We start from the raw sequence: 25,439 nt of genomic DNA, 5'->3' as shown, positions 1-25,439 counted from the left end.
TCTCCCTCTCTCTCTTTACATTCCAACCTTGGCCAAGTTGTTAAATGTGGAAGAGAGAAAGGTGAGGAAAGAAGAGGTGAATCTTTTCCCAATCTTTTCTGCCTCTCATAAAAAAGTTTTTGTGTACCAGAACACAACCAAAAGGTAATTTAATTCATTCTGGTAATATTTCAAATGAAATGTGATGCTCTTAATTTAATGCTTAAGTCAGAATTTATTATACTGTTTGGAAGTAAAGTAAATTGGGAAAATGTATGGATCTGAAATTTGCTAACTGGGTGACATTAAGCAAGTTACCTCAGTTTATCTCACATGATTGGAAGGTGCCTAACACAATGCCTGGTCTATAAATGTTAACTACTGTTATTAGTTCCTTAATTAGATGTGACCAGTATGCAATGTCAATGGTGAAGAGATGCCTGATTTTCTTTGTAAGGAAATTTGGAAATGCATTCAACAGAATTGGAGTCATCAGATTGGTAAACTTTTGTATTGTTTTGTCAAGCAGTTTTTCATAATTTGGATGTTATTAAAGTGTGAACTTAGAGAAACTACAGTGGGAAAACTGCAAAACCAGTTATATTTTGTCAGCCCTGCTAACCCTGTCCTATAATGTTTTATAACTGTCATTTAGTAAACTAGGTACTTCCACCTTTACCTGTAATTAAAGAAGGGCTTATAGCTAAAACAATTTGACTATCACTTATGAAAGTTATAAGATTGTTAACTAAGTTATTTGAAGTTACTGTTTTAATGTTAAAACCTAGAATTGTTAATTGATTACTGTGTGAAAAGGTGGGGATTGGGTAAAAGCCTTATCCAGATCAGTTCTGCCTATTCAAAACAGTCCTCTTTGGGATAAAGAAGTCGGCAGGCAGGGGCACCAGGATTAGCCCCTCCCTGGGGTATAAGGCAATTCCCCTTATTTTGTAAACCTGCCAAGGTCCCTGGAAAAAAAATCTGTGTGGGCAAGATCATCTGCTCTGAGAAGAGAACTTGTTTGGAGTTCCTAAACAATGAACTTGACTTGCTGAGAAGTTGCAAGTTTATGTACAGTAGATAGAAATGATTTCTAATGATTGGCTTTACACCAGGACAAGTTTAATTTGAGAAAGAAAGATGTTAAGTGAAATCTCTTATGTATGTGAGTCCTGGTAAATCTTTATTGCTTATTGCAACTCCATGGGAGTAAAATTAACTGTATCTGGCTTTAAGCTGTGATTAGTGAAACTTGCTGTTTGAGGTAAAAGGCTCTTGGGACTATAACTAATTTTGTTTTGAGTTTGAATTTGGATATAGTTGTCTGCATTAAATCAGTATCAGAAATGCCACAAGTTACTCAGAACAGGTGGATGTCTGCATCTGGGAAAAAGCTGTGAGGACAATCTTAGCCTCAATCTAGGATGGGATCCTCCTGGCTCAGTTTCCCCATTGTGTTCCTTTGAGAAGGAATGTTTCCCACCTGACTATTCCTGAGTCTGGCTATGATGTGGAATTGATACTGCATGATTGGAGAACTGTGACTGTTATCTGAATTCAAACAGAACTAAGGATATTCTGTCCTGTCATATTTGGATGTCACATGTCCCTGCCTTTTCCTTTTATGGTAGATTTCTCTGATCAGAGCAAGTGGTCAGACATCAGCACAATATAAGTATGTGAGATCTTGCTGTTTTGATCTGAATTTGTAGTCATCCCATGGCCTAAGTAAAATTAGTGTTTGAATTTATCATATGTAAAAGATTCAATTTCTGGTGTGTAATTAGAGAAGGATAAACAAGCTTGCGGAACAAGATTGTGTATCTATTCAGTTGTGAGGTTAAAGTTAGGAACCTCTTTTGTTTAAGGCAGTTTTTGCAAGAGCCCCCCCCCCAATGTAACCACCTCAGAGGTCTTTGCCACCCCTTTTGTACTGGCCACTCCTTTATGGGAAAATTTTTCTATCTCAACATCCTGTTTCTCAACAGGGAATTATTCCCTTGCTTGGGAGACAAGTTCTATGGCCACTATACAGGTAAAGACCCTTGCCAGGGGAGGGATTGTAAATGTCTCTGCTGGTCTCTTGACTTGCACCACCTGTAATGATGCCTGCATGTGTCCCCAGAACTTTACCTCTGCCAGCCGTACCACCTGTTCTGAGGGAACACTCCCTACTTGCACCTATGACCAAATTCTTCCAGCCACTCTCCTAGTAGGTATTTCTTATTTAACCTTCTCTTCCTAGTTGACACACAATGTTACTGCCCCCTTCTAGCTGTAACACTCTTATTGATCTTTTGAAAGTTTCTCTCTTACCTGTAATATTGGCATGTAATCATACTGATCCATGGGGGCATCCATGCTCAGTATCTTTTATAAACAGGTCCCATCTGTACCCCTAAGGGATACTCCTTCCTTTGTGGGATGGGTGGGCCAGGTGGTGAGGATTCTGGGGAATAAGTAAAGCAAAACATCACTACTTGGCACCCCAGGACTGTTGTTATGGCCACCTGGTTTTCAACACCTTGTAAGGATTTTGGTGTGTGCTCCCTTGGATTTTTGGTACCACCTTTTACCATTTTCAATATTATTATACCCAGTACCTCCACTCTAAACAAGAGTGAAGCATGGGTTCTGGGACAATGTTCTCTGGTACCTTAAAAGGGAGCAGAGTATCTCATGCCTTGGTATGGACGTTTACAACATGAGTTCATTCTTTCAAAACTGACAGGGACCATTCACCAATTGGCAAATGACACAGCTTATGGTCTCTGGGACATTCTCTGGATTCCCTGGCAAATGTGGTCCTGGATAATCAGATAGCTTTGGATTATCTACTTGCTTACTAGAGGCGTCTGTGCACTGGCCAACACCTCCTGCTGTATGTATATTAACAACTCTCAACAGGTGGAGCTCAATAGGACTAGAGAAAGTCACCTGGATGTGAGACATCCATAACAACCCTTAGTACAGCAGTACATCCTCTTCTTGGGGATAGTCTTGTCCCACTCCTGATTATATTCCTTTTACTTCTTTTTGGCACTGTCTGCTTAATCTCCTTGCCAGATCTGTCTCCTCTAGGCTCAGTGCCCTCCACTTCTGGATGACTGCTCAGGCTGGGTACCAACATCTGTCCCAGATCATAACCCACCACCTCTTGGACCTGGCATCAGCTAAGTTCCAGACACTGGCTAGAAAACCGACTCCTTGACCAGAGGGACCCCAGGAGGCAGGGACAGCTCTACACCCAATCCCAGCAGGAAGTAGTTTCAGAAGCTGAGACCTTCGTCCCTAACCCCAAAAGATTTTGGGTCCCATCTGTTTAAGGGGGGGAATGACAGGGTGCTTGTGTTTGGGTGCTTGTACTTGGGCCCCAGTTTCTCCCTAGCCTCAGAAACACTGTCCCTTGATAATCACTTAAGACCAATTGAGCCCCACTAAGGGCCAAAAAACTAAATTAATCTTTTTCTCTCTGAGTGAGCTAATTCCTGTGTTAGCAAATTCCAGGACCAGATAGAGCTGATCAGTATTCTTCCTGTTTGCTATCACTGGGCCCAGGATGTCTGGGACCAGATACTCTCTTGAATAATGGGACTTTTCTTATCTTGAGTTTCAACTGAGAACTGACCGCTTAACCACTCCCTAATCCTGCCCTGAATCACCTAGTTAGCATATTTGACACATGTTTTATTGCATTTTATCCTATATAAACTTTACCTGTACCTCTCTAAGGTTGCAGGATCCTTTAAGAATCCTTGCCCACTGAAAAGCGTAACAATAAATCTTTGCCACCTTGAATCAAAGAATGCTTGAGTCTGTGAATTCATTCCAGAAGACCTGTCCTGTACTCTGGTCTTTGAGGGGTCACAACCTCTCAACCTCTCAGCCCGCAACAGTACCCACTTCTTGATCATCACTGGCATCATGCTCCATTTATGGAGTACTCAAGCATTTTCAGAAAGCATTTTATTGAGAGCCGGCTAATGTAAGAACCCTTGCTCCCCTTTTATAGATGAGGAAAGAGGTTCAGAGGGATTTGACTGACTTTCCTATGATCATTCAGTATCAGCACCAGAATTCTAACTCGCTTCTCCTGAGCCCAAGCACATCACTCTTCCTACTAAAGTGGGAGAGACCGTCTTTCTATTTCTCATTATCTCTGAAATGTGTTGGGTTGGTAAAATGGGGAGACACAGTCTATGGGAAAATAAGCAGATGTTCCTAATCCTATATTTAAACTGTTGAGGGACCTCTGGCTACCCAGGCCAACTGGCCACTCACAGACAGGAGAGAACCTTTGTTATGCCCTTTGCTTTTTGTTGCTTATGCAGAAATGCTTTCAGCATACAGCTAAATGTTATGCATGCCTTGAAGGCCTGTCACCTGGGAGTCAGGAGACCAGGGTCTAGTTGGGAGGCTTGACTAAATCACCCTCCATAGTTCAGTCTCCGCTTCAATTGTCACAAAAGCTTCTCCAGCTCTATCCTTCTACGACCCAGATTACATTACTTCTACTCCAGCCTCAGTAAGTATAAACCAAAGACTAAAAATGGGGTGGAGACAAAAGCTTCTGGGCCCAGCTGCATACTCACTTCGATACATTGCCAACCACTATGGTTTTCTTCACAAAAAGTCTTGAAACCTCTTCTGAAGTGAGATCAGAATTCTGCTGGTTTGTTTTCCGGGAGCCAGCTCCACCACTGGGGTCCTGAAAGAATCCACAACAACAGCTACTAGGTGATGTCCACCACCATCAGGAAGGCCAGGAGCGTAGGAGAAGCACCTCTGTAGAGCGCATTCCAAAAATCTTGCTCTCTAAGCTAGAAAGCGGTATGGGGGCAAACACTCTCCTGCTAATTGGAATAGAAGGCAACCTTTTTTTTTTTCCCCAAAAAATAATTTTTTAAAGCAGCAATTGTTAGGTCTCCAGGTCCCATCAATCTCTGCATGCAGTGGGCCTAGCACAGTGCCTTGTATCTGAAAAAATGCTCAGTAGCTGAATTGAAGAGCATATTAAAATGAATGAGCATCAAATAATACACTTGAGACTCAATGGTATGACTGAAATATTTGGGTTTGATAAAATAGTTTCCTTCCTGTGAAATTAAACTATTTGCTTGCTCTCATTATCCTGCTATTAAGGAGATCTTTCCCATCGGCCAAATGTTCCAGATAATCAAGATTATTTGATCCTCTAATATCATCTGACTATGTAACTCTTTAAAAGAAATCTTCATTAAGACACATGAAAATCTGAAACCTACTTTCATAAATGTTACTCCTCAAACGAGAGAACTGACAATATTTCAATTTCCATCGTGGGTTCTTAACCTTTCTGTGCATCACAGAACCCCACTGGAAGTCAGGTAAAATCTAGGAACCCTTTCTCAGAATGTTTCCCCCCAAAAAACCGAAGTTAGAGCTTGGTGAAAAGATGCAATTTTTTTTTCCCATCCAAGTCCACAGACCCCTAAAATCTATCCATGGATCCCTTTTGGGTCTGTGGATTTCAGATTATGAACTTCTGATCAAGAGTGTAGAAATCATAGCCTGCAACTGGCAACAATTATGAATCTGTTTTTAAAATAAACTATACAGAGAGGCAAGTGGTACAACAGGAAGAACATTGGAGTCAAGAGGCCTGGTTCCCATCTCATCATTACCCTTTATGAGCTGTGTGATCTTGGGAAGTCACCAAGTTCAATTTTGTCATTTAGAAAATGGAAATAATACTTTGCCCTCCGGACCTCCCAAGCTGACCGTGAGGATCTGTTGGGATCATTTACACAGAAGCACTTTGCAAGCTATCCCATACAGGGCAAGACATAATGACAGAAAAGGGCCTGTTTCAATTGCTTTTGGAAAATCAGCCCCCACGAATCACTGACAGGATTTCCTTGAGTGCAGGCTGAAGTCAGCACAAGTGCAAGGTTTCAGGCAGCGGCAGCCTCCATCACGCCCACAGGGCGGCGCCTCAGCCTGGGCCAGAGCACCGGACACAGTGGCCACTCATCCCGGCCCCACACACCCGGCCTACAGCAAGGAGCATCACGGGGCTTGGGTCTTTCCTTCTTTAGACCTAGGACTCTGTGTACTTCTAAGCAGCTAGAACGCCCAAATCTATTAAAAGAAACAACATCTTGCATCATTTGATTCCTAGAAATCTGGGACATGGAAAGGACCGCCAAGCTCATCTGTTATTGCCCTACTCTTTTGTCCCCCAACCCACCCTTAGGTCTTAACCTTACCCGCCCGGTATTTCTGCCAGGCCTCAGAGGCTCCATACTGTTGGACAATCTCTCCTCCAGGTCCAGGTTGCTGCTATTGTCTTTGTCAGATAAGAAGTCATTGTGCTGAGATAAAGAATCACTTTCTGAATAGTTAAGAGATGGTGCCTCTGATCTCTGATTAGCAGGAGATGATGACCTTGATGGAGATTCCAAAAATTTCTTGATAGCGGGATGATTAAAAACCATGGTGTCACAGGTCTTTGATCCCTGCAAAAGCAAAACAAAAAAGCAAAGAAACAAAAACCCCCACATCCTTTTAACTAGATCCAAGAAATTAAGTACATTTGAACATCTTCTAAGGAACAGCAACACTGGAACAAAGTACACAAGAACAATTTTAACCCACTTCCATAAAGTCTGACAGCACTAAACAGAAAGAATTGGGAATATGAATAAGAGAACATGTCCTTGCAACCATGAGTTCCACAGATACATTAAAATCTTTGTGTACAAATTTCTAACTATTGGCCGGTTCTTCGTGCTGTCAGCTGGAGCTAAGGACTTTAAGCCAGAAAGTGAGGCATCGTTCCCAGCCATCTGAGCATCAAATTATATTCTCAATGCACACGAAACTGGCTGGATTTTTCAAACATCATTTTCTCCAAGGCAGCACCGGGGTGGCATCCTCCCCTGTACCTCAAGGTCATACTGAATGGCACAGGCCTGGAGTTCACCTGGTCAACGCTCACCCTCACCACAACCTTTCCCTCATCCCCCAGGCCACTCTTGTAGTAGCAGTGGGGGGAGGCAGGCACATTCATGCTTATCTTAACTGAATTAAAGCTGGTTTTCCTCAACACAAACATGAGGACATTTAGATAATCAAAATGACAATCTAGAAGGAATACTTCTCTTTCAGCGGAATCCTGTTTCCTTGGCAACAAACACATAAAAATAAAATCTCCATAGTGTTTAAAAAAAAAAGAAGAAAAGGAGAGGAGAGTTACTATTTCACAACATAAAAGTCTCCAGAACTCTAAGTGGGAGCCAGAGATTCTTGTTCTATCACTTCTTTGTCAAAAACACACCTAAGTCTTGCAAACAATGCCAAGCTGTCAGAACCAAAAGCGTCATTCCTAGGAGTCTGAGTTCATCAAGCAAACACTTGTTTCAGATGCCAACTGTTCCTACATCTCACTAATGTCTCCTGGGAGGGAAATGAACAAGAGAGGCCCAACCCAGAGGAGACGAGAGGTGAGGAGCTTATATGTCTCCCTTCTATAAAGGATGGGATCTACACCAGGATGAAGTCTGAGTGCACTCACCACACAAAGTCAGAAGAAAGATTCATGAGAAAAGAGGCCCCATTAGATAACCTTCTTCTCAGAGAGGGCTGTTCTTAACTTGGCATCTCCATACCGAGCAGGACTGTTTACACAGATGACGCACATAACAGGTGGTTGAATGAAGGAATGGATGAAGGCTGAGTGAAGCTCTTCCCGGCTCTCTCCCCAGCACTCAGCCCATGGCCCGCCATACAGTGAGGGCTGAATCGACCCTTGCTGACGGATGGAGTAAGCCACAGCTCCACTTAGGAGACCAAAAGGTCCCAACTTTAAAGCCAAAAATGACCACCCAATCCAAGAAACACCGGACGGCAAGACTCAAAGGTTCTCGAGGTGGGGTGGGGGCGGGAGTTTACCTCTGAAGCTTTGAAAAGACCGGCAGAAGCGTAGTAGTTTGCCACTATGCAAGCTCGAAGTTTATCCATCATTCTCCGGGCCTCAATCAGTCGCTAAAAGTAAATTTAAAATGTTTATTTCTTTAAAAAGAGCAACAAACAACACTGAACTTTCCACTCCGCCCCAAGGAGAAGTGAGCGTGTTTGATACCTGGTCTATGACCTCAATTTCATGCTCCTTGTTCTTCATTTCGACAGCAAACTGCTCCTTAATAATTGTTTCGATCTTCTGCACAGCGGCATCTCGAGCTGTCCACAGAACAAAACCAGAACAACACATAGTGAAACGACTCGGCTTTCTCAAAGATCCCGGCATCCAACTCTGAAAGCACCAAGAGGATGGCTCTGCAGCAGACATCTCTGAGCCCTCACTCAAGAAAAGGTGAGATGGCAAGAAGGGAAGCGCACCTGAACGGACAGGTGAAGACCAACAGTTCAGGGTGGTGGTGGGCAGACTACCATCCTTGGACAGACTTTCCTTTCAGCCAGAATTTTCTTTCTAAAATGCAACTCGGACTGTTTTGTTTTCACCTCGATTTAGAGGACAGTGTTTTGAGTACCTAAATTCTGCCAGTTCAATGACTAATATCTGTTGGATTTTACAATCCTTTCTCTCCCTTCTTCTAAAAGTACTCTATGACATCTATTTTTAAATTAAATTAAGATTATTTTGTGATCTGGGGAAGCAAATTTTGCAATATCAATTCAGATATTATGCAAACTGGGATGATGCAAAACTCTAGTTGAGATCATTACTCTAAGTCAGCTGTTCTCAATCATCTGGGTAACCTCGAACAAGTTAATCTTTCTGGGTCTCAGCATCCTCCCTCTGTAAAAGTCAGGGAAGGGACTGCATATTGCTAGCTAAGGTACATTTCAATTAAGATTTTAGGATTACAGCTACCCGGAAGCCACAGAATGCCTGCCTTGATGCTAACATTTCCACTGGCCTGGCGGATTCCATTCCTGGCACAATTTCCCACACCTGCATCCCGCCTTTCCACATCACTTGACTGCCACTTAAGCTCTCAGCCTCAGTTTCCTCCCCTGTAAAACGAAGGGACTGGACAGACCGCTAAGATTCCATCCAGCTTGAAGCCTTCAGCCTACAGTGAAGCATGCCTTGGCCGGTTCCTCCTAGTGAAGTATCTGTGTCAGTTTTCCCCAAACCCACGTCTAGTGCGATGAGGATGAAAGCTGGCATTCGTTCTACTTGTAGAAGTTCCAGTGACCCCAAGAGCTCTACCTGAATCCTCCATGGCTCGATGCCTTTTGTTGGGGGGCGCCACAGAAATGTCCTCGTAGTCGGGGTCATTTTCTTTGAGGGTTCGTTTGATTCCAGACATGACGACCTGCAGCTGCTCCTCGCTGTGCAGAAAGAGAAGGGAAAACACTGCCTTTCAAAATATTTCCAAGAAGAGGGCCAGGCAACAGGCCCAGCCAGCTTTCACATTGCTCTCTAACAGAAAGCCCACTGCCCTTGCCTCCACAAGGGTCTCCAGCCAGAGCACTGCCTTCCAAAGACCACTGCCCCACACCTAGAACACGGTCTCCTGCGGTTCCAAGGTGGGCAAAGACTGGCAGACACTTCTCAGTGAGTGCTCAGACCCCACAAGGAAAAGAATCAGGTGACACAGACAAGCCTATCTCTGCCTTCGAACAAGCTGAGGATGCCTGGAATCAACAGGAACTGGCTCCATCTTTCCTTATCCCAGACTTCAGACGCAGCTGGAGTCTCTTCTGAGCTCTTCTGAGCAACTGCGGAATACCAGGGGGAAAGAAAGAAAGAGGGAGAAAGAACAGAATTGGGGAGGGAGGAGAGAAGCAAGCATCCCGCAATTCCCTGGAGGTGTTTTTAACATCTATCTGCTTTGCACGAAACACTTAAGATGCCTCTGATATTAGGTGCCTCCTAGAACTGAAAGGGAGGGGAGGGGAGGAGCTGAGCTGCATTCACAGTAGGTCAGGAAAGAGAACCTCAGCTGGGTCACTGAGGAGCTCACTCCCCACAACTACCGTTCCAAACCTCTCCCTCTCTCCAGAATTCCCCAAATGCCACCTTTACAGTGGCAGTAAATGGCTCCAGGGCAAGGGCTGTTTCTTTCAGTTTTCGTACCCCCAGGGCTTAGCACAGAGTGAGCACTCTTCCCTCCTCCTCCTCCTCCATCCCTCCCTTTCTTCCTTCCTCTAGCCAGCATTTGCTTTAGACATGCCATGTCTCCTACAAGAACCTGAGTCTTTGTGTCATGGCATTAGAGATTTAGAGCTGGAAGAGATTTTAGAATCCATCAAGTCAACTCTTGTCCTATTTTTTGAAGATAAGGAAACTGAGCCACAGACAGGTTAAGTGACTTGCCATACAACTACTAGGTATTAGAGGCAATATTTGAACCCAGGTCCTGCTGACAAGCTCAGTGTACTTTCAGCCCCCCAGGGCCCAGCACATCATAGGTGCTAAACAAATGCTTTTTAATCGGTTAGCTCTACTTCTGCCCTTTCACATGAAAACCTTTAAAACATGTGAAAATAGCTACCCCATTCTTTCATGTTCTCTTTTCCCAGCCAAGTATCTCCAGTCTTGTCAGCAGTATGGCTCCTCACTCCACTTGGCATCTGCGACCCTGCCTGGGTCCCTCCCAGGATAAACTCCCTCCTCTAATCTCCCCACCAAGCCTTACTGACCCCACCTCCTCCAGACTCTTCCCTCATCTGACTGGAGGGCCGGAGGAGCAAACTCGGTCCCAGTGGGCAGAAACGGAACTTTCAGCAACTCACTCTACTTTGCATCTTCTGCCCTGCTAGGTTTTAACTGCAGAAAACAAGCTGTCGTCGTTCCTCCCCCCCCCAGTGGGTACCACCTGGTGTGGTCCTCCTTCCCCCAACTACTCTCCCACCTCCTTCTGTGGGCTGTCTCCCCACTATAGATAGGAGACTCCTGGAAGACAGGAACTGTCTTTTTATTCATTGTTCCCCTAGCACTTAGCACAGTGCTGAGCACACAGTAAGCACTTAATAAATGTTTACTGGGTTGGATGTCTTCAGCACGGTTTCAGATCACTCTTGCCTCTGGACAAGTATAAGTTTTACCCGTGTTCCACATAAATAATGCACTCAAACTGCCAGGTCAAGTGACCAATAAGATGGAAGACCAGACACTGTTCCTTCCCTATTCTCTCACCCCTCAAGCCTCTCCCAAATGGGAATTATGCATGAGAGAAAGCACTTTCAGTTGTGTCCACAGGCTCAAACTCAAGGCCCTCAAAACTCGCTCATACTTAGAATCAGATTAAACTGTTAACTGGGAAATGTTTAACAAAATAAATACAAATACAATATCACACAGATAACGTTAATTTGTGGTTTTCTAAGTCAGTATGCCACTACAGGGACCCACTTCTATTTGAATCTGACGCCAGGAGGTCAAGAATCCAAAACAGGGTGAAAAGCCAACTACCGAACAGAAAAGGCTGATCTCTTACATCTCACATCTCCTTCACTGCCCACCAGGCCCCGGCAACAGAATTATGTAAACCTGTCCACAGGCTTGCAACAGAACTCAATTCTACTCCTCCCTCTTCCAGCAACAACCCCAAAGGCAGAAGCTTATCCTGGCTAACACAACAGCATGGGAGTGCTCTGTGATGCAACCAACCTCAGCCAGAGAACCAAGAAACAGCGAACTGGAGAAGGATGTATGTATGTCTGCTCGGCCCTCCATTAAGCCTGAAAGACAAAGGACTGACACCCAGCTGAGTTCAGTTGTGTCCAATGAGAAGTCTCCAGGGACAAAGACCGAGGCCAAGACGTGTGGTGCCCAGCATGGCAAGAGCTTGAGACAGCTGAACTGCAGCCCCCAAGAAAACCACAATCAAATGAGGAGACAGAAAGTGAGCAAGACGGGAAAACAAGGAAAAAAGGCTGTGGGGCAGCTAGGCGGAGCAGTGGCTCTGGAGTCAGGAGGACCCGAGTTCAAATCTCGCCTTAGACACATAACACTCACAGCTGTGTGACTCTGGGCAAGTCACTGAACCCCAACTGCCTCACATAAAAAAAAAAAATGAAATTGCCAAGGATCTCTGGAGGAAGAAAACTCTTAAGATCTTGAGTGTAAGTATCTAAAGAACAGAAGGGAACGTGGCTTCCACATCAACTACAAGAGCCCAGATATGAATGAACAAATCTTGCAAGACAAAGAGGTACATGTGGATTCCCAAGAGAACGTGGAACCACAGCGGGACATTTCTGAGCGGTTTAAAAGAGAAATAAGAATTGGGAAAGCTGAATGTACGGCCTCAGCAACAGAAACTACTGGAGTGGTAAAACCTGAATCCACTGTGGTAAATCTCATCAAAGAAACAAGAGAATAACTGAATGGAAATGAAAACACAGGGGGCAGAATCCAGAAGGCGGAGCCTCCGCGCCATCCCCCTCTTCTCCACAATGACCAATGAAGAGCACCAGACTAAATTCTGAGGAAAAACCAAGAAAAAGTCACAATGAGCCGTTTTCCCAACGCAGGGAAGCTCAGGAGCACACCGCAGCAGCGACATCCAAGGCGCCATGACAAGCAGACGGGCAACGGGCAGCAGCCCAGTGCCCCGGGGCAGAGAGAGGTGCGCGGCGACCCCTGCGCCAGCACTGGGAGCGAAAACAGGTGCCACCTGGCAGCTCTGTCTCCCGCTCCCCAGGGCCAGAACAGAGAGAAGCAGCAAGGTCTCCAGAAAGGAGGGCCCGCAGAACCACAGCTGTGCAGCTCCGAGCCCAGGAACAGGAGGAGGAGCCCTCCGTCCAGCCCTGCCCAGCACAGAAGCCGGCAGTGGAATAGCCAGGGGGAGCGAGCGGTCCAGTCACGGGGAACATGCAGAGCCTCCCAGAAGGCTAGAAGTGACTGAGCCCGGGAAGGGCCGTGGACAGACGTCTCACTGCGTCACAACACTCGGAAGCACTAAAGACTTATAGGCCTCCAGCAGACACACACCCTTCCCTCCTCTCCCCCTATCTCCCCCAAGGGGTGTGTGAAGCCCAACGCTGACAATAAGGCCAACGCCGAGAAGACTGGAAACACGCTAGAGAGGAAAAAACCCAACCAAAAAAACCACCACCATAAAAAGCTACTATGGTGACGGGGAAGCTCAAGACACAAACACAGAAGACAATGACTTGAAAGCATTTATAAGTAAACCCTCAAAGAAAAATGAGAATTGGACACAAGCCCAACAAATCCCAGAAAAAGCTAAAGAAAGCTTTTATTTTTTTTTAAAGAGTAAAAAACTATTTTAAGAATTAAATAAGAAAGGTAGCAGACAAACTGGGAAAAGAAATGAGAGTAACACAAGAAAATTATGAAAACAGCCTGGTAAAAAAGGTACCAAAAATACTACTTAAATAAACAAGTCTATCTCCTTAACAAACAAAATATGTCCTTAAAATAAACATCAGTCAACTGGTAAAAGAGGTACCAAAAAAATACATATACTGAAGAATTACAAAGCTCACTGAAGAAAAATACTCCTTAAAAATTAGAATCGGCCAGATGGAAGCTAATGACTTCACGAAACATCAAGAAATAATAAAACAAAGTAAAAGACTGGGGAAAAAAATAGAAAATGTGAAATAGTTCATAGGAAATGCAAATATACATAAGTAAAAGGTAATCTGGAAGAAGTAAAGAGTACACCCAGAACTGGACATAGTAGTCTTACTGGAGTCTAACTAGTAGAGTTCAAAAGGACTACCTTTTAGATACTCTTTCTATTAATATCACCTGAGACTGCATTAGCTTTTTCAGTTTAATAAAAAGACCCCAAAACACAACATAGTTCAGCCGCTAGGTGGTGCAGCGGATACAGTGCTGGTCTTGGTGACAGTCAGGAAGTTCAAATCTAGCCTCAGACACTTACCAGCTGTGTGACTGAGCAAATCATCTGTAAAATGGGGATAATAACAGCACCCACCTCCCAGGACTATTCTAAGGATCAAATGAATACTACTTGCAGAGTACTTAGCACAGCACCTGACACATTTTAAGAGCTATATGAATGTTATTATCATTATTATTACACTGTAGTGGCTCCTAAGAAGGGGTGCTGGGCTTTCCATGGAAATCATTAATTAGCAAGTAAACACAATTAGAAGAGATGAGACCAGGTGGCTTGAACAGTATTCTCACTCAGCTATTTATTTTACTCTAGCATAGTCCCAGGACCCTTTCCATCTTTTTACACCTAACCGCGCTCCCCATACTCTGCAATCCAGTGACAAAGGCTTCTGTGCTCTTCCTCACACAAAACGCTGGGAATTTCACTGGCTGTCCCCAAGCCTTACGTTCTCTTTCTTTTTACACCAGCCCCCCTGGCGTCCTTGGCTTCTTTCAGGTTCCAGCTGAAATCCCATCTTCTACGAGAAGTCTTTGTTGATCTTCCTTGAGGCTAATACCTTCCTTCTCTCCATTACCTCCACTTTATCCTGTATATATCTTGCTTGTACAGTTATTTTCATGTTTTCTCCCCCACTAGAATGTGAACTCCTGGAGAACAAGGACTACGCTTTACCTTTCTTTACATCCCCAGTGCTTAGCATAGTGGCTAACACATAGTAGGTGCTTAATAAAGGCTAAATGACTGGCTGACATGGATTACAGCTATTTATGCACACATCTCATTCTTCTACAATACTGTGATCTCTTTGAGTGTAGAAAAATGTGTGTGTGTGTGTGTGTGTGTGTATATCCCCTGCACCTCAAACAGGGCCTAAGTGCCCCTACTAGACAATTAATATGGTCACAGAAATGAGAAGGGCCACAGTCACTCAGTCCTTGAAGGGAGGTCTATATAAAGAGCACACATCTCGCGTCGCTTCCAGAATCCTACCTAAGCTCTTTCTCTACTTTTGTTCCAAGCTGAAGCATAAGTTTTCTCCCACCTTCAGTAAAGACATGTCTTGGGTGTGGCTGCTCCCCCTTCTCTAACTTGTAGGCTTCCGGGGGGAAGGGATCATAGGCACTAATAGGGAGTCACTAGTTGATACAAAAGACTCAAGGAGATTAACTGATGTGTCTGAGCACAGACAGTTCGACAAGTCTCCCTTTACTGTGGACCATTCTCCAGATCTCTATGTAAAGTGATTTTTACGCCAGGAAGGGAGGGAAGGGAGAGAAGGAAGCAGGAAAGGGGTCCAGACCTATGGTCACTTGCTGGCACACAGTTGGGGGGGGGCAGGGACAGTGAAGCGAAAGCAAGGGCTTGCAGCAGAGCTGTGCTCTCTTCTGCTTTCACTTCGAGGGTTTTTTGATGGAAGACTCATGAGCGCTGATGCAAGGGGCAGGAGCAGAGAGAGCCCAGTAAAGTTAACAGTGCTTTTCTGGAATGCTGATTTCTTTCAGAATCCTTTTAAGTAAAGTCAAATCTGTATAATGCAAATTTACCTAAGCTAGAATTGTATGTATTGTCTCGTCCAGTCTTAGATAAAAGAAAGCTACAGTAATCAACTTCCTGATGGGAAGTACCGGTGAACCTAGGTCTCCTCATTCTTAAAACGGGATAAAATCATCTAGATAGAGCAAGGGGCCCGGAAGAAGACCTGAATGCAAATTAGTTCTCAGACACTTACTAATTGTGTGCCTCTGGGCAAGATACTAAAAGGACTCGCCTTAGAGGGTGGTTGTAAGGGTTAAATGAGATTTGAAAAGCACTTAGCACAGTGCCTGACACAGTAAATAGATGCTCCATAAATGCTTGTCCCCTGCCCCACTCCTTACCCAAACTACCTCCCGTGGTAAGAAAGCCAGGATCTGAAGGCATCTAGATGTCAAACATGAGTTCTATGTTTGATCCCAGAGGTATTAACAAAGTTTACTGAGTGGGGTAGGGAAGGGGCTGGGCCAGAACAGGCATGGGAAACGGCACGATCATACCTGAGGTGTAGAAAAATCACCAGGGCAGCCTATGGAGGATGAAATGGAATGGAGAGGTTTGAAATAGAGAGACCACCTGGGAGACTACTACAATCATCTCAGTGCAAAGTGATAAACTGGAGAGTCGAGGGGGAGGAAAGGGTCACATCAGTGGAGAAAAGAGACTGAATGTTAGAGATTCTGTGGAAGGAGGACTGACAACCAAGAGGCACAAGTTGCTCAGAGCTAAGCCACAGCCTGGAACTCAAGAGAACCAGCCATTCTGCTGCTGTTGCCAGTGGAGAAGCCCCAAGATAGTTCCTGTAAACAATCGTTAACAAGCCCTTAGAAACACCAGGCAAAACGCAAACAGAGCCGGCAGTAACAATTCTCACCCCAAACATCTCCCTCTATAGTCGAGGCCACAAAAGTGGGAAACAACTACCCTGGAGCCTCAGGCAGCACTATCCTGGGGCCACTCCTTAGATAAAGTCAACTTACAGCAACCTGGGGCCAGTTCTTCTCCTGCCCCTCGTATGATCTGGTCTCTGCCTGAGCACTGGAGTCTCACTTGGAACCACAGATGTGGGGCGAATCTGCACTAACAGCTCCTCCCAATTAGTGTCCATCTACACCACCTGTGAGTGAATGGCCACGAGCCAGCTCCACCACTGCGCGGTTCTAAACTGGCCCTTCTTCATTCCCATTTGCCCTACAGCTGACTTTATTTTTCATCAAACACAGCTCCTCTTTAGGCCATTGGAAAGCCAGTTAGGGAGAGACACAACACTTCATCACATCCATCCTCTCACTGCTGTGAGATAAGCCTAGAGGCTGCAAACGACACTTTCTCATTCTGTACTATTCTTGTCCATACAACAGAGTAAAAGTTCAATTAGGGGCAGCTAGGTGGCGAAGTGGATGGAGTACCAGCCCGGAGTCAGAAGGACCTGAGTTCAAATCCGGACTCAGAATATGACACTCACTAGCTGTCTGACTCTGGGCAAGTCACTTAACCCCAGTGCCTCACAAAAAAAAAAAATTCAATTATAAGTATCTATATTGAAAATCATTTGCCAGCCTGGTTCTATTTCTTTGGTGCATCCTCTGCCAATAGCTTTTACCCTCCCTTTCATCATGAAAGCAAAGATCTGTTGATATTTCTACCTCATCAACAGCCTCTCTCAACTTAGATACTTAATTTAATGATGAGTTCTTTCTCTGCTACCTCTCTCCTGCTCCAACTTGCTGCTGGCCTCCCTGCTTAAAATCCCTGCCTCTTCTCACATCCTGACAACCTGGCTTTTTGACTCTTGACTTACCAACGAATGGAATACCATTGTGAAGACCTCTCAGTGTAATGAAGATCTGGGACAAGACTATCCTGGATCTGGTAGCGGGTCCAGGAGGTGGCACAGGGCTCAGTATAGATTTCTGTAAGATCACTTTTTTTCTTCTCCTGGTACCAGACATTAGTCGTGGGAATTTGTCTAATTGTTAAAGCTCTGGCCTGGCCTTTGACCTCACCCAGATGTGTTTTCTTTTTTTGGCTCCCATTCACCTACCAGTCCCAGGAAACCCTGAATTCTTCCAGTCCCCTTATCTCCCTTTGACAGGATTTTACTGAGATGTCTTCCTGTTCCCAGCCTTGTCTGTTCAATCCCTAAAACCTTCCAGAACAGTTGTAAATTACCTTCCTAACTGCACATTTCTTTTACTGCTTCCTTGACATTACCTCAACAAACTAAGACATACAGAGATGCATACCAGGTCCTTTGTCCTGTGCTAGAGTCTGGCCGGTGAGATTGTGCGCCGAGCTAATGGACAGCTGTGAGGGAGGGGGAGCTGAGTCTTCAGGGTTACGTCAGCTGATTTCTGCCTCTGTGGGCCGTCTCCCGACAGCAGAGCTTACTGAGGGACTGATGCAGGGACACCCAGATCTTCGAGATTTCAAATAATAATAATTACAGCTACAATAAACTAACTTTCTGTTTCTCCTTGGACACCTCTGTGCTTTGTCTTATTTTTAATGTGAGTGGCATCCCACATACCAATGGGATGAACCTGCTGTCCCCAACGGACCAACACAGCTGCCCCACCAAATCCAAAGGCCTTTCCGCGGTCCTCATTCTCTCTTTTGAGAAGCCTGACTATTGTCCCTCCTCCTAGGCAATTCTCCCTTAATTTCGGTGTCACTCCCTGCCCTCTCCTACTTTCCTCCCTTCCCCAAATGACTACTCCTTTCTTGATCTCCTTTACTGGATAATCGTCCATATCCAGGTCCCTTAGAATGTGTGTCCTTCCAGGTCTCCATCTTGGGCTCTTCTCTCTCTACCAACTCCCTTGGTGAGCTCATCTGCTCCTAAGGGTTAAAGTATCCCCTCCACGGTGATGATTCCCTGAACTATCTACTCGGGGCCACCATCTTTCTCCTGAACTTCAGCCCCATGGTGATGTCAACTGCCTCCTAGACATCTCTTCCTGAACATCCTGAAGGCATTTCAAGTTCAATGTTCATCTCCCCCTTAAACTTGCCTCTCTTCCCCAGAAAATCCCTCATTTCTGCTAAGTACACAAGTTCACATCCCCAGTACTATCTGTGTCTCTTCCTTCTCTTCCAATCAGTCAAGTCTTGCTGATGCTACCTCCGCATACTTCATCCTTTTCTCTCTATTCCTATGGCCATAATCCTGGTTCAGAGCCTCATAACCTAGATCACTGCACCTGTGCCCCCTAAGTGGCCTCCAGACTTTGAGTGTCTCCCCTCTCCAATTCATGATCCAGAGCTGCCAACATAAACCCGGCTTCCTAAAGCCGACTCAAAAATTTTCAATGGCTCCTTTCAGCCATGGCCTCCATTACCTGGATCTCACCTATCTCTGTAGGTTTGTTTTTATTATTCCCCTTCAAGCATATTTCAGACAAAGGAAAGCTGTTCCCCAAACTCGGCATTTTATTTATCTCTTGCCTATGTGCATTCACACCAGCTGTCTTGAGGCAGCTGATGTTTCAGTGGTTAGAGAGCTGCACCTGGGGTCAGGACGACTAGGTCTTAAGAGGAGTTTGGGGGGGGGAAGGCAGAGAGACTTGCCTAGGGTCACATAGCTACTCTGTGTCACGGGCTGGACTGGAATTCAGTTCTTCCTCATCCCATGACTGGCTTTTAACCCATCGCACCACTCTCAACTTTTTCTCATACTATAGTCTGCTTGGTAGTATGCGCAGAGAGCAGGCTTGGATCTAGGAAAAGCAGGGATTTACAGACTGACACAGTCTGGTGACCCTGGGCGAGACACTTGTGCTCTCAGTGATCTAGACGGCACCCCTCCAGGAGGAGACAGAGCAGCTGGGCCTGGGAGGTCTTTAGGCCAATCCTTTTCCTTAAAAGTGTTCTTTCCTGGAGAGCAGGGAGTGTTTTGTTTTCATCTTTGTATGTAGCCCGGTGCCCCCTTCAAAGGATGACCTTATTTCCTCCCATTCCCCTCAGTGAAGAAACAGAATAAGAAGCCTCTTCCACATGACAGTTCTTCAAACCCTTGTTGAAAGCTGTATTTGCCCACCTAAGTCTTCCTGTCTCCAGGCTAAAATGCATCCAGTTCTTTCCCCATATGGCAAGCTCTTAAGGCCTTTCTCAGCTTACTGATGTCCTTCTTGAACCATGGCCAAGATTCCAGCTGTGGTCAGCCCAAGGCATAAGCCCGCAGGACCAGCACCAGCCCAGGCCTGGAATCTCAACCTCTTAACGCAGCCCAAAATGGCCCCTGCCGTTTGGGTGGCTATATCCCAAGCCTGGAGGGAGCATTCCATCAATGAAATTGTACTGCAGAACATTATTTTACCATTTAGGTGGTATGACCCTTTAGGCCACGGAAAGCAGAAGTTGCTGCTTAATCTTGGCCTAGACCTCTTTCCTCCTAAATCTAAACAATAGAGAAATGTACTCTTGCATAGCTTAAACACAGTCCATACCTCCAACGCAAATGGACAAGAAAACCTGCAATATAATTGCTTTAGATAATTATGTTTATACCAGAAGCCAGGACACCTGGTCTGGTTCGTGTGATCCCTGACCTGTGATGATGGGGTGCTTGGATGCTTGTGCTTGTACTTTTGCCCAAAAATGCCTCCCTAGTCTCAAAAACACTATCTCTGACAACCACTCCCCAGCCCAAGGACACTGTGCCTAGCAGTATTCATGCATGGGCCCCAGCACGACCTTTCTCTGGCTGCTCAGGCCCCAGCCCTCAGATCAGATCTCTGGAAGCCTCCATGGTGAAAAAGTTTTTTCCTTTGTTGCAGAGCATTATCATGTCTAGACAGAGGGAGAGGGGTGTCCTTGACCAGCCCCCCCAAAAAAACCTCTTCCTCTTGCCAGACTTCAAAGATCCATCCCCCTATATAAACCCTAGCTCGACCCCTGATGGGGGCTGCTTGATTTCAACATGAATACCCCTGGCAGCTGTGCGCTAATAAAATCCACAATTTAAATTAGTCTGGGTCTAATCGGTATAACAAAACGACAAATCCTTCTCGGTAACAAAGTATACAAGAGTGATCCACATGAAACTTTCAGGCCATTTTTTCTTAGAAAAAATGTCCCAAGCCATGAGTCCCCCTCTCAACTTGTGACACTGATTTTCCTGAATCCAATTCAAACATTTTACATTCGTCAGTACTAAGTATGACCCAACCTTATAATATGCTGGCTATCCCTTCCAGTTTTCTGGGATCTTCAAATGGGATAAGCATTCCTGAGAAACCTCTCAGCTACTTCACCAAGTTGGGTTCCCAAGCCACACACTGAAATCCTGAGACGCCCAGATTCTGACCATCAGGTACAGGGAAGACCACTCCAACAGATCTAGGAGGTACTTCAGTAAGTAAAAGAACACCCTCAACTCCTCCTCCACAAGGGCCACCTAAAGTCACAGAGCTCTCCAATGACGAAAGTCTCACTTTGTCTTTCCTTTTCAAGTCAACGATGTGAGAGAAAGGCAGCACTCTTTTTTTTTGACAGCACTTTTAACATTTAAAAAGCCTCTGGGGAGATGTCTGGCAAGTCCATCATAAGCCATGGAACTCACAGCTCCTCAGCCTCCTTCCACTCAAAACTGAGGAGGGAGAGGGAGAGACAAACAAGAAACGAAAGAACTCGGAAGAGCTCCCCATCAGCTCATCACCCTCAAACGCACACAGTGTGTAGTAGGGGTCATGTAATGAGACCCAGGAATAATGGGGAGACAAGCTCGTGAGTACCCCTCTATTACTAACAGCAGGAGGATAGTCTCAAGTACACTGGAGGATTGATGGAACAATTTCCCTCCTTTTACAGTCAAACACCTAAAAAAAAAATCTGTCTATACTGACTGCCTCCACCTTTTCACCTCTGTCTTCTTAACCCTTTTCAAACTCGCTTCCAAGACTACCACTGAACAGAACAGAAGGGGCTCTCTCCAAGGGCACCAGTGATCTCTCAAGTGCTAAGTCCAATGACCTTTCCTCAGCCCTAAACCACCTTGACCTCTGACATGTCGGACACAGTCAACCACTACCTCCTTTTTCATCTTTCCTCCTTTGGTTTTTGTGACACTACCTGTATAACTGATCCTTCTCAATTTCTTTGAAAGGAATATTGTCCATAGCCTATCCTCCTTAGGTGAGTTTGTGTATGTGTGTATTTTATTCACATATATATGCATGTATTATATTATATTCATCACAGGGCTCTGTCTGGGCCCTTTCCTCTTATCTCTTTATACTCTAGCTAGGTGACCTCATGAGTCCTTGCACAGGTTCAAATCTCTCTGTAAATGAATCACAAATTTATATATCCATCCCTCATCTCTTTCCAGAGCTCTGGCCACACATTTCCAAACGTCTGCAGGGCACTTCCACCTTGATATCCTCCAAGCATAAATTCAACATGTCCATAATAGAACTTACTGTCTTTTTCTCAAAACACACCCTCCCCCAGGTTGAGGGTGGCACCATTCTTCCGGGCACCCAACTCTGCACTGGTGGGGTCATCCTTGACTCTTCCCTCCTTCCAGCCCCCAATCTAACCAGGTGGCAAAGTCCTGTTGATCGCACTCCCCCATCTCCTCCATCTCTCCCCCCACCTCTCATCTAGATAACTGTAACACTCTCCTAACTAGCTTCTCTTCTAGTATTCACTCTACCCCTATCCCCAGACCAGCCTCCAAAGCTGCCAGATTGGTATTCCTCAAGCATGGGGCTGCCCAAGGCCACTCCCCCTGCCTAAAAAGCCCTTCACAATCTGACCACATGCTCTACGCTCTAACCCAGCTGGCTTTGCAGCTGCTCCTCACATCTCTCATCTCTGTGCCTTGGCCTAGGCTGTTCCGCACACCCTTCACGGCTACCTCTCAGAACCCCTCGCTTCCTTCAAAGTGGAACTCGTGTTCCTAGAGCAGGCCTTTCCTGCCCCCCCAAATAATCACTGTCTATATTTTGCATTTACATGTACATTTTATTTCTCCCTAATTGAACGTAAGCTCCTTGAGGACAGGCGCCATTTCATTTTTGTCTTTATGCCCCCGTACCTAGTACACCTGGCACAAAGGAGATGCCTAACGAATGAATGCTGACTGAGGGAACAAAGACCAGCATGGCATTTTAAAAACTCAAAGGATCACAGATGCAGAAGCGGAAGGGACCCTAGAAGCCCTCTAGCCCAGGCCCATCAAGCTCCCAGCGCAGACACTGACTTGTCACATTCGCTCAAGTGTCGCAAGCAGGCTCCCAATGCTTTCTCCTGTGCTAGCTGCTGGCCATTCACAAGAACCTCAAGCTGAGTTCCGGAAGGTTAAGGAGCGTCCTTCTTAGCACCGCCACACCCACCTCCCTTGTTTTTTTGCTCTTCTGTCACCGTTGATGCGGAAGCAGAGGAGACTGCAAAGGCCAGGGTACATTTTTAAAATTTTGGCTTCCCAGGTTGCTATGGCCAAAGAATTCATCACCTACTGGCCAGCATATAATAGTGCAAATCTCCCTACTTAGGGAGGCTGGTCATTTAAGAGCAAACTCATTCAAAGGTCAAGCTCACCCTCCAAGCCACTGTGGCATGGTAGAACCTGCTTGAGCTTAGGAAATCCAGGGACAACCTGACCAGTGTAAGGAATGAGTGCTACTGGCAGGGATGATCCCGATGAGAACAAGCCAGTAAATAAGACAGTGAGAATATAAGAATAGATATGTAAAGTGCTTAGCACCGTTCCTAGCATGTAGCAGGTGGTCAATAAATGATTATTTCCTTCCTGACTGATGTATATGTAGATACACATCTGCATACACATGAATACATACAGATAGGTATAAGACCAAAAACCATTTCCCAATAGCTAAGTAGTCAAAAGATACGAGCAGTTCTCAAAAGACAAATTGCAAACTGCTAACAACCATGTGAAAGAATGCTGGAAATCACAAATAAGAGAAAGCCAAATTAAAACAACCCTGAGATTTTACTTTATACTCAGCAAATTGGCAAAGATGACAAAAGATAGGAAAAGTCAATTGTGAAGGGGTTGGGGCACACCAGTGCACTGCTGGTGGAGCTATGAATCAGTATTTTGGAAAGCAATTTGGAATTATGCAAAGAAAACTACTAAACTGTCTCTACCTTGAGACTGAGAGATTCCACTCTTATGTATATACACACCTCCCCCCGGAAGTCACCGGGTAAAAGAAAGTGCCCCCTCCATACACCAACTACTGATAGCTGCCCCCTTTTTTAGGGACAACTTGGAGCAACCACTTTTCCATCCAGTGAGGAACAGCTAAACAAAGTGCAGTACATAAGAGTGATGAAACAATTCCTGTGCTATGAGAGACAACAGAGATGAAAGAATACTGAGAAGCCTGGAAAGACTTATGTGAACTGATACCCAGTGAAGTAAGCAGAACCAAGGCAACAAAGATAAAATGACCGTAACAATGTAAATGAAAAAATAACCATAAATCAACTGAAAGCGAATGTTACAAAATTACAAAGAACAAACATGACCCCAAAGAAGAGATATGAAAGGCCACCTCCCCCTCACTCCTTTGCAACGGTGGGAAGCCCAAGGGTGTGGGACATCACATTTTATTTTCAGACTTTTTTGAGGTATTGATCGGTTTTGATTATCTTTCTTCCTCTTTTTCTTTAAAAAAAAAGTCTCTTATATGGGATGACTCTCTGGGAAAGGGGAAGGGATATAGGGGGAAATTTAAGTAATGTAAAAACAAAAGATGTCAATGATAATTAAAAACAAAACATAATAAAAAGTTTCATAAATATTACCAAAAACATCTATTTAAAACCAAGAGTAAGCATTACTTACAATGGCAAAACAGGAAAAGCTTTTCCAATAACATCACGGATGTTATGAATAGGAAAGCCCTCCACTTCTCCTACCTAACATCGTTAGACATACTAGCTGCAGTAATAACAAAAAGAGATATTAATGAATAAGCACAGCAAAGAGGAGTCAAAATGGTCACAAAGTGCAGACAATATAGTTTGCTTAGTGAACCCTACAAAAAATTAAGACATCATTTTTGGCTATATATAAAGGCACAAAATAAATCCACAAAAATCATCAGCATTTCTGTATCTTACTAACAAATCACAGGAAGAAAAAATAGGAAGAGAGATTCCATTTCGACGAATAACCACACGCATTAATTAAATATCTAGAATTTAACCTAAGACACAAAAGTACAATTTAGAAACAGTTTTGCCAAAAATAAAAGACAACTTACATAACTGGAAAGACACTCAATTTCCACGACTTTGCCACATCAATACAGTAAAAGTAATAACACAACAAAAATTAAAGATTTCATGGTGAGCCAGTCAAACTGTCAAAGGTGTATTTTACAGCATTTGACAAAATAATAACAAAATTCATTTGGAGGAATAAAAAGTCAAGAATATAAAGGGATATAATGGATAAAAAGTAGGAAGAAACAGGGTCTGGTACTTCTAGATTTTATACCCCACAAACAGGAGTTATCAAAACCATCTAATACTGGATAAAAACAGAGATCAGTAAAAGAGATGACATAAACAAGACTTGGCAGTAGAAATCTATGCAGTGTTCAAAAAACCCCACACCACCAACTACCAGAGAAGGGGCTAATTCACAAGCTCTGCCGGGAGAACTAAAAAGCAGGCGGGACCTCCTCTCCCTAAAAAGGAGAGGTTAAAATCAGCAGCTTGTAAATTACCTAAATATAAAAACTTGCTTGATAAAAAAAAAGTTAGAGAATGGAAGCTTACATTGTTTACAAATATGGACAATCTTAATTATGTAAGATTCAAAAGCTTTCACACCAATAAAAACAATGCTGCTGGAATCAGAAGAAAGTAAAGACTAGAAAGAAACTTTGAATTAAACATCTCTAACAAAAGTATGATACTAAGAACTTATGTGAAATTGACACAGATAATAAAAGCAATTTTCAAAATAAGATATACAAACTCTCAATAGCCACCTAAAAATATCCCAAATCACTAATCAAAGAAATTCCAAATTAAAAAACCTCCCGGAGGTACCGCTGTATACCCATCACATTCACAGAGATGGTTAAGTGG

General features: G+C 44.4%; 1 protein-coding gene across 6 annotated transcripts in view; it reads right to left on the bottom strand.

The window, feature by feature from the left end:
* The window catches only part of YEATS2 (YEATS domain containing 2), a 111,496-nt gene that overhangs the window by 80,010 nt on the left and 6,047 nt on the right, over positions 1-25,439 (bottom strand). For all 6 annotated transcript variants that reach the window (XM_021005883.2, XM_021005881.2, XM_021005887.2 and 3 more), the window contains exons 2-6: positions 9,197-9,318; positions 8,102-8,199; positions 7,912-8,004; positions 6,228-6,476; positions 4,572-4,687 (exon numbers count right to left, since the gene is read on the bottom strand). In XM_021005883.2, coding sequence (XP_020861542.1) covers positions 4,572-4,687; positions 6,228-6,476; positions 7,912-8,004; positions 8,102-8,199; positions 9,197-9,296 — 656 coding nt within the window. In that variant the 5' untranslated portion in view covers positions 9,297-9,318. The remainder of the gene's footprint in view (positions 1-4,571; positions 4,688-6,227; positions 6,477-7,911; positions 8,005-8,101; positions 8,200-9,196; positions 9,319-25,439) is intronic.

The sequence above is a fragment of the Phascolarctos cinereus genome, unplaced genomic scaffold, assembly GCF_003287225.1.
Source record: "Phascolarctos cinereus isolate Bilbo 61053 unplaced genomic scaffold, phaCin_HiC Scaffold_5;HRSCAF=322, whole genome shotgun sequence".
NCBI classification, from domain to species: Eukaryota; Metazoa; Chordata; class Mammalia; order Diprotodontia; family Phascolarctidae; genus Phascolarctos; species Phascolarctos cinereus.
This window is presented reverse-complemented; position numbering and strand designations above follow the sequence as displayed.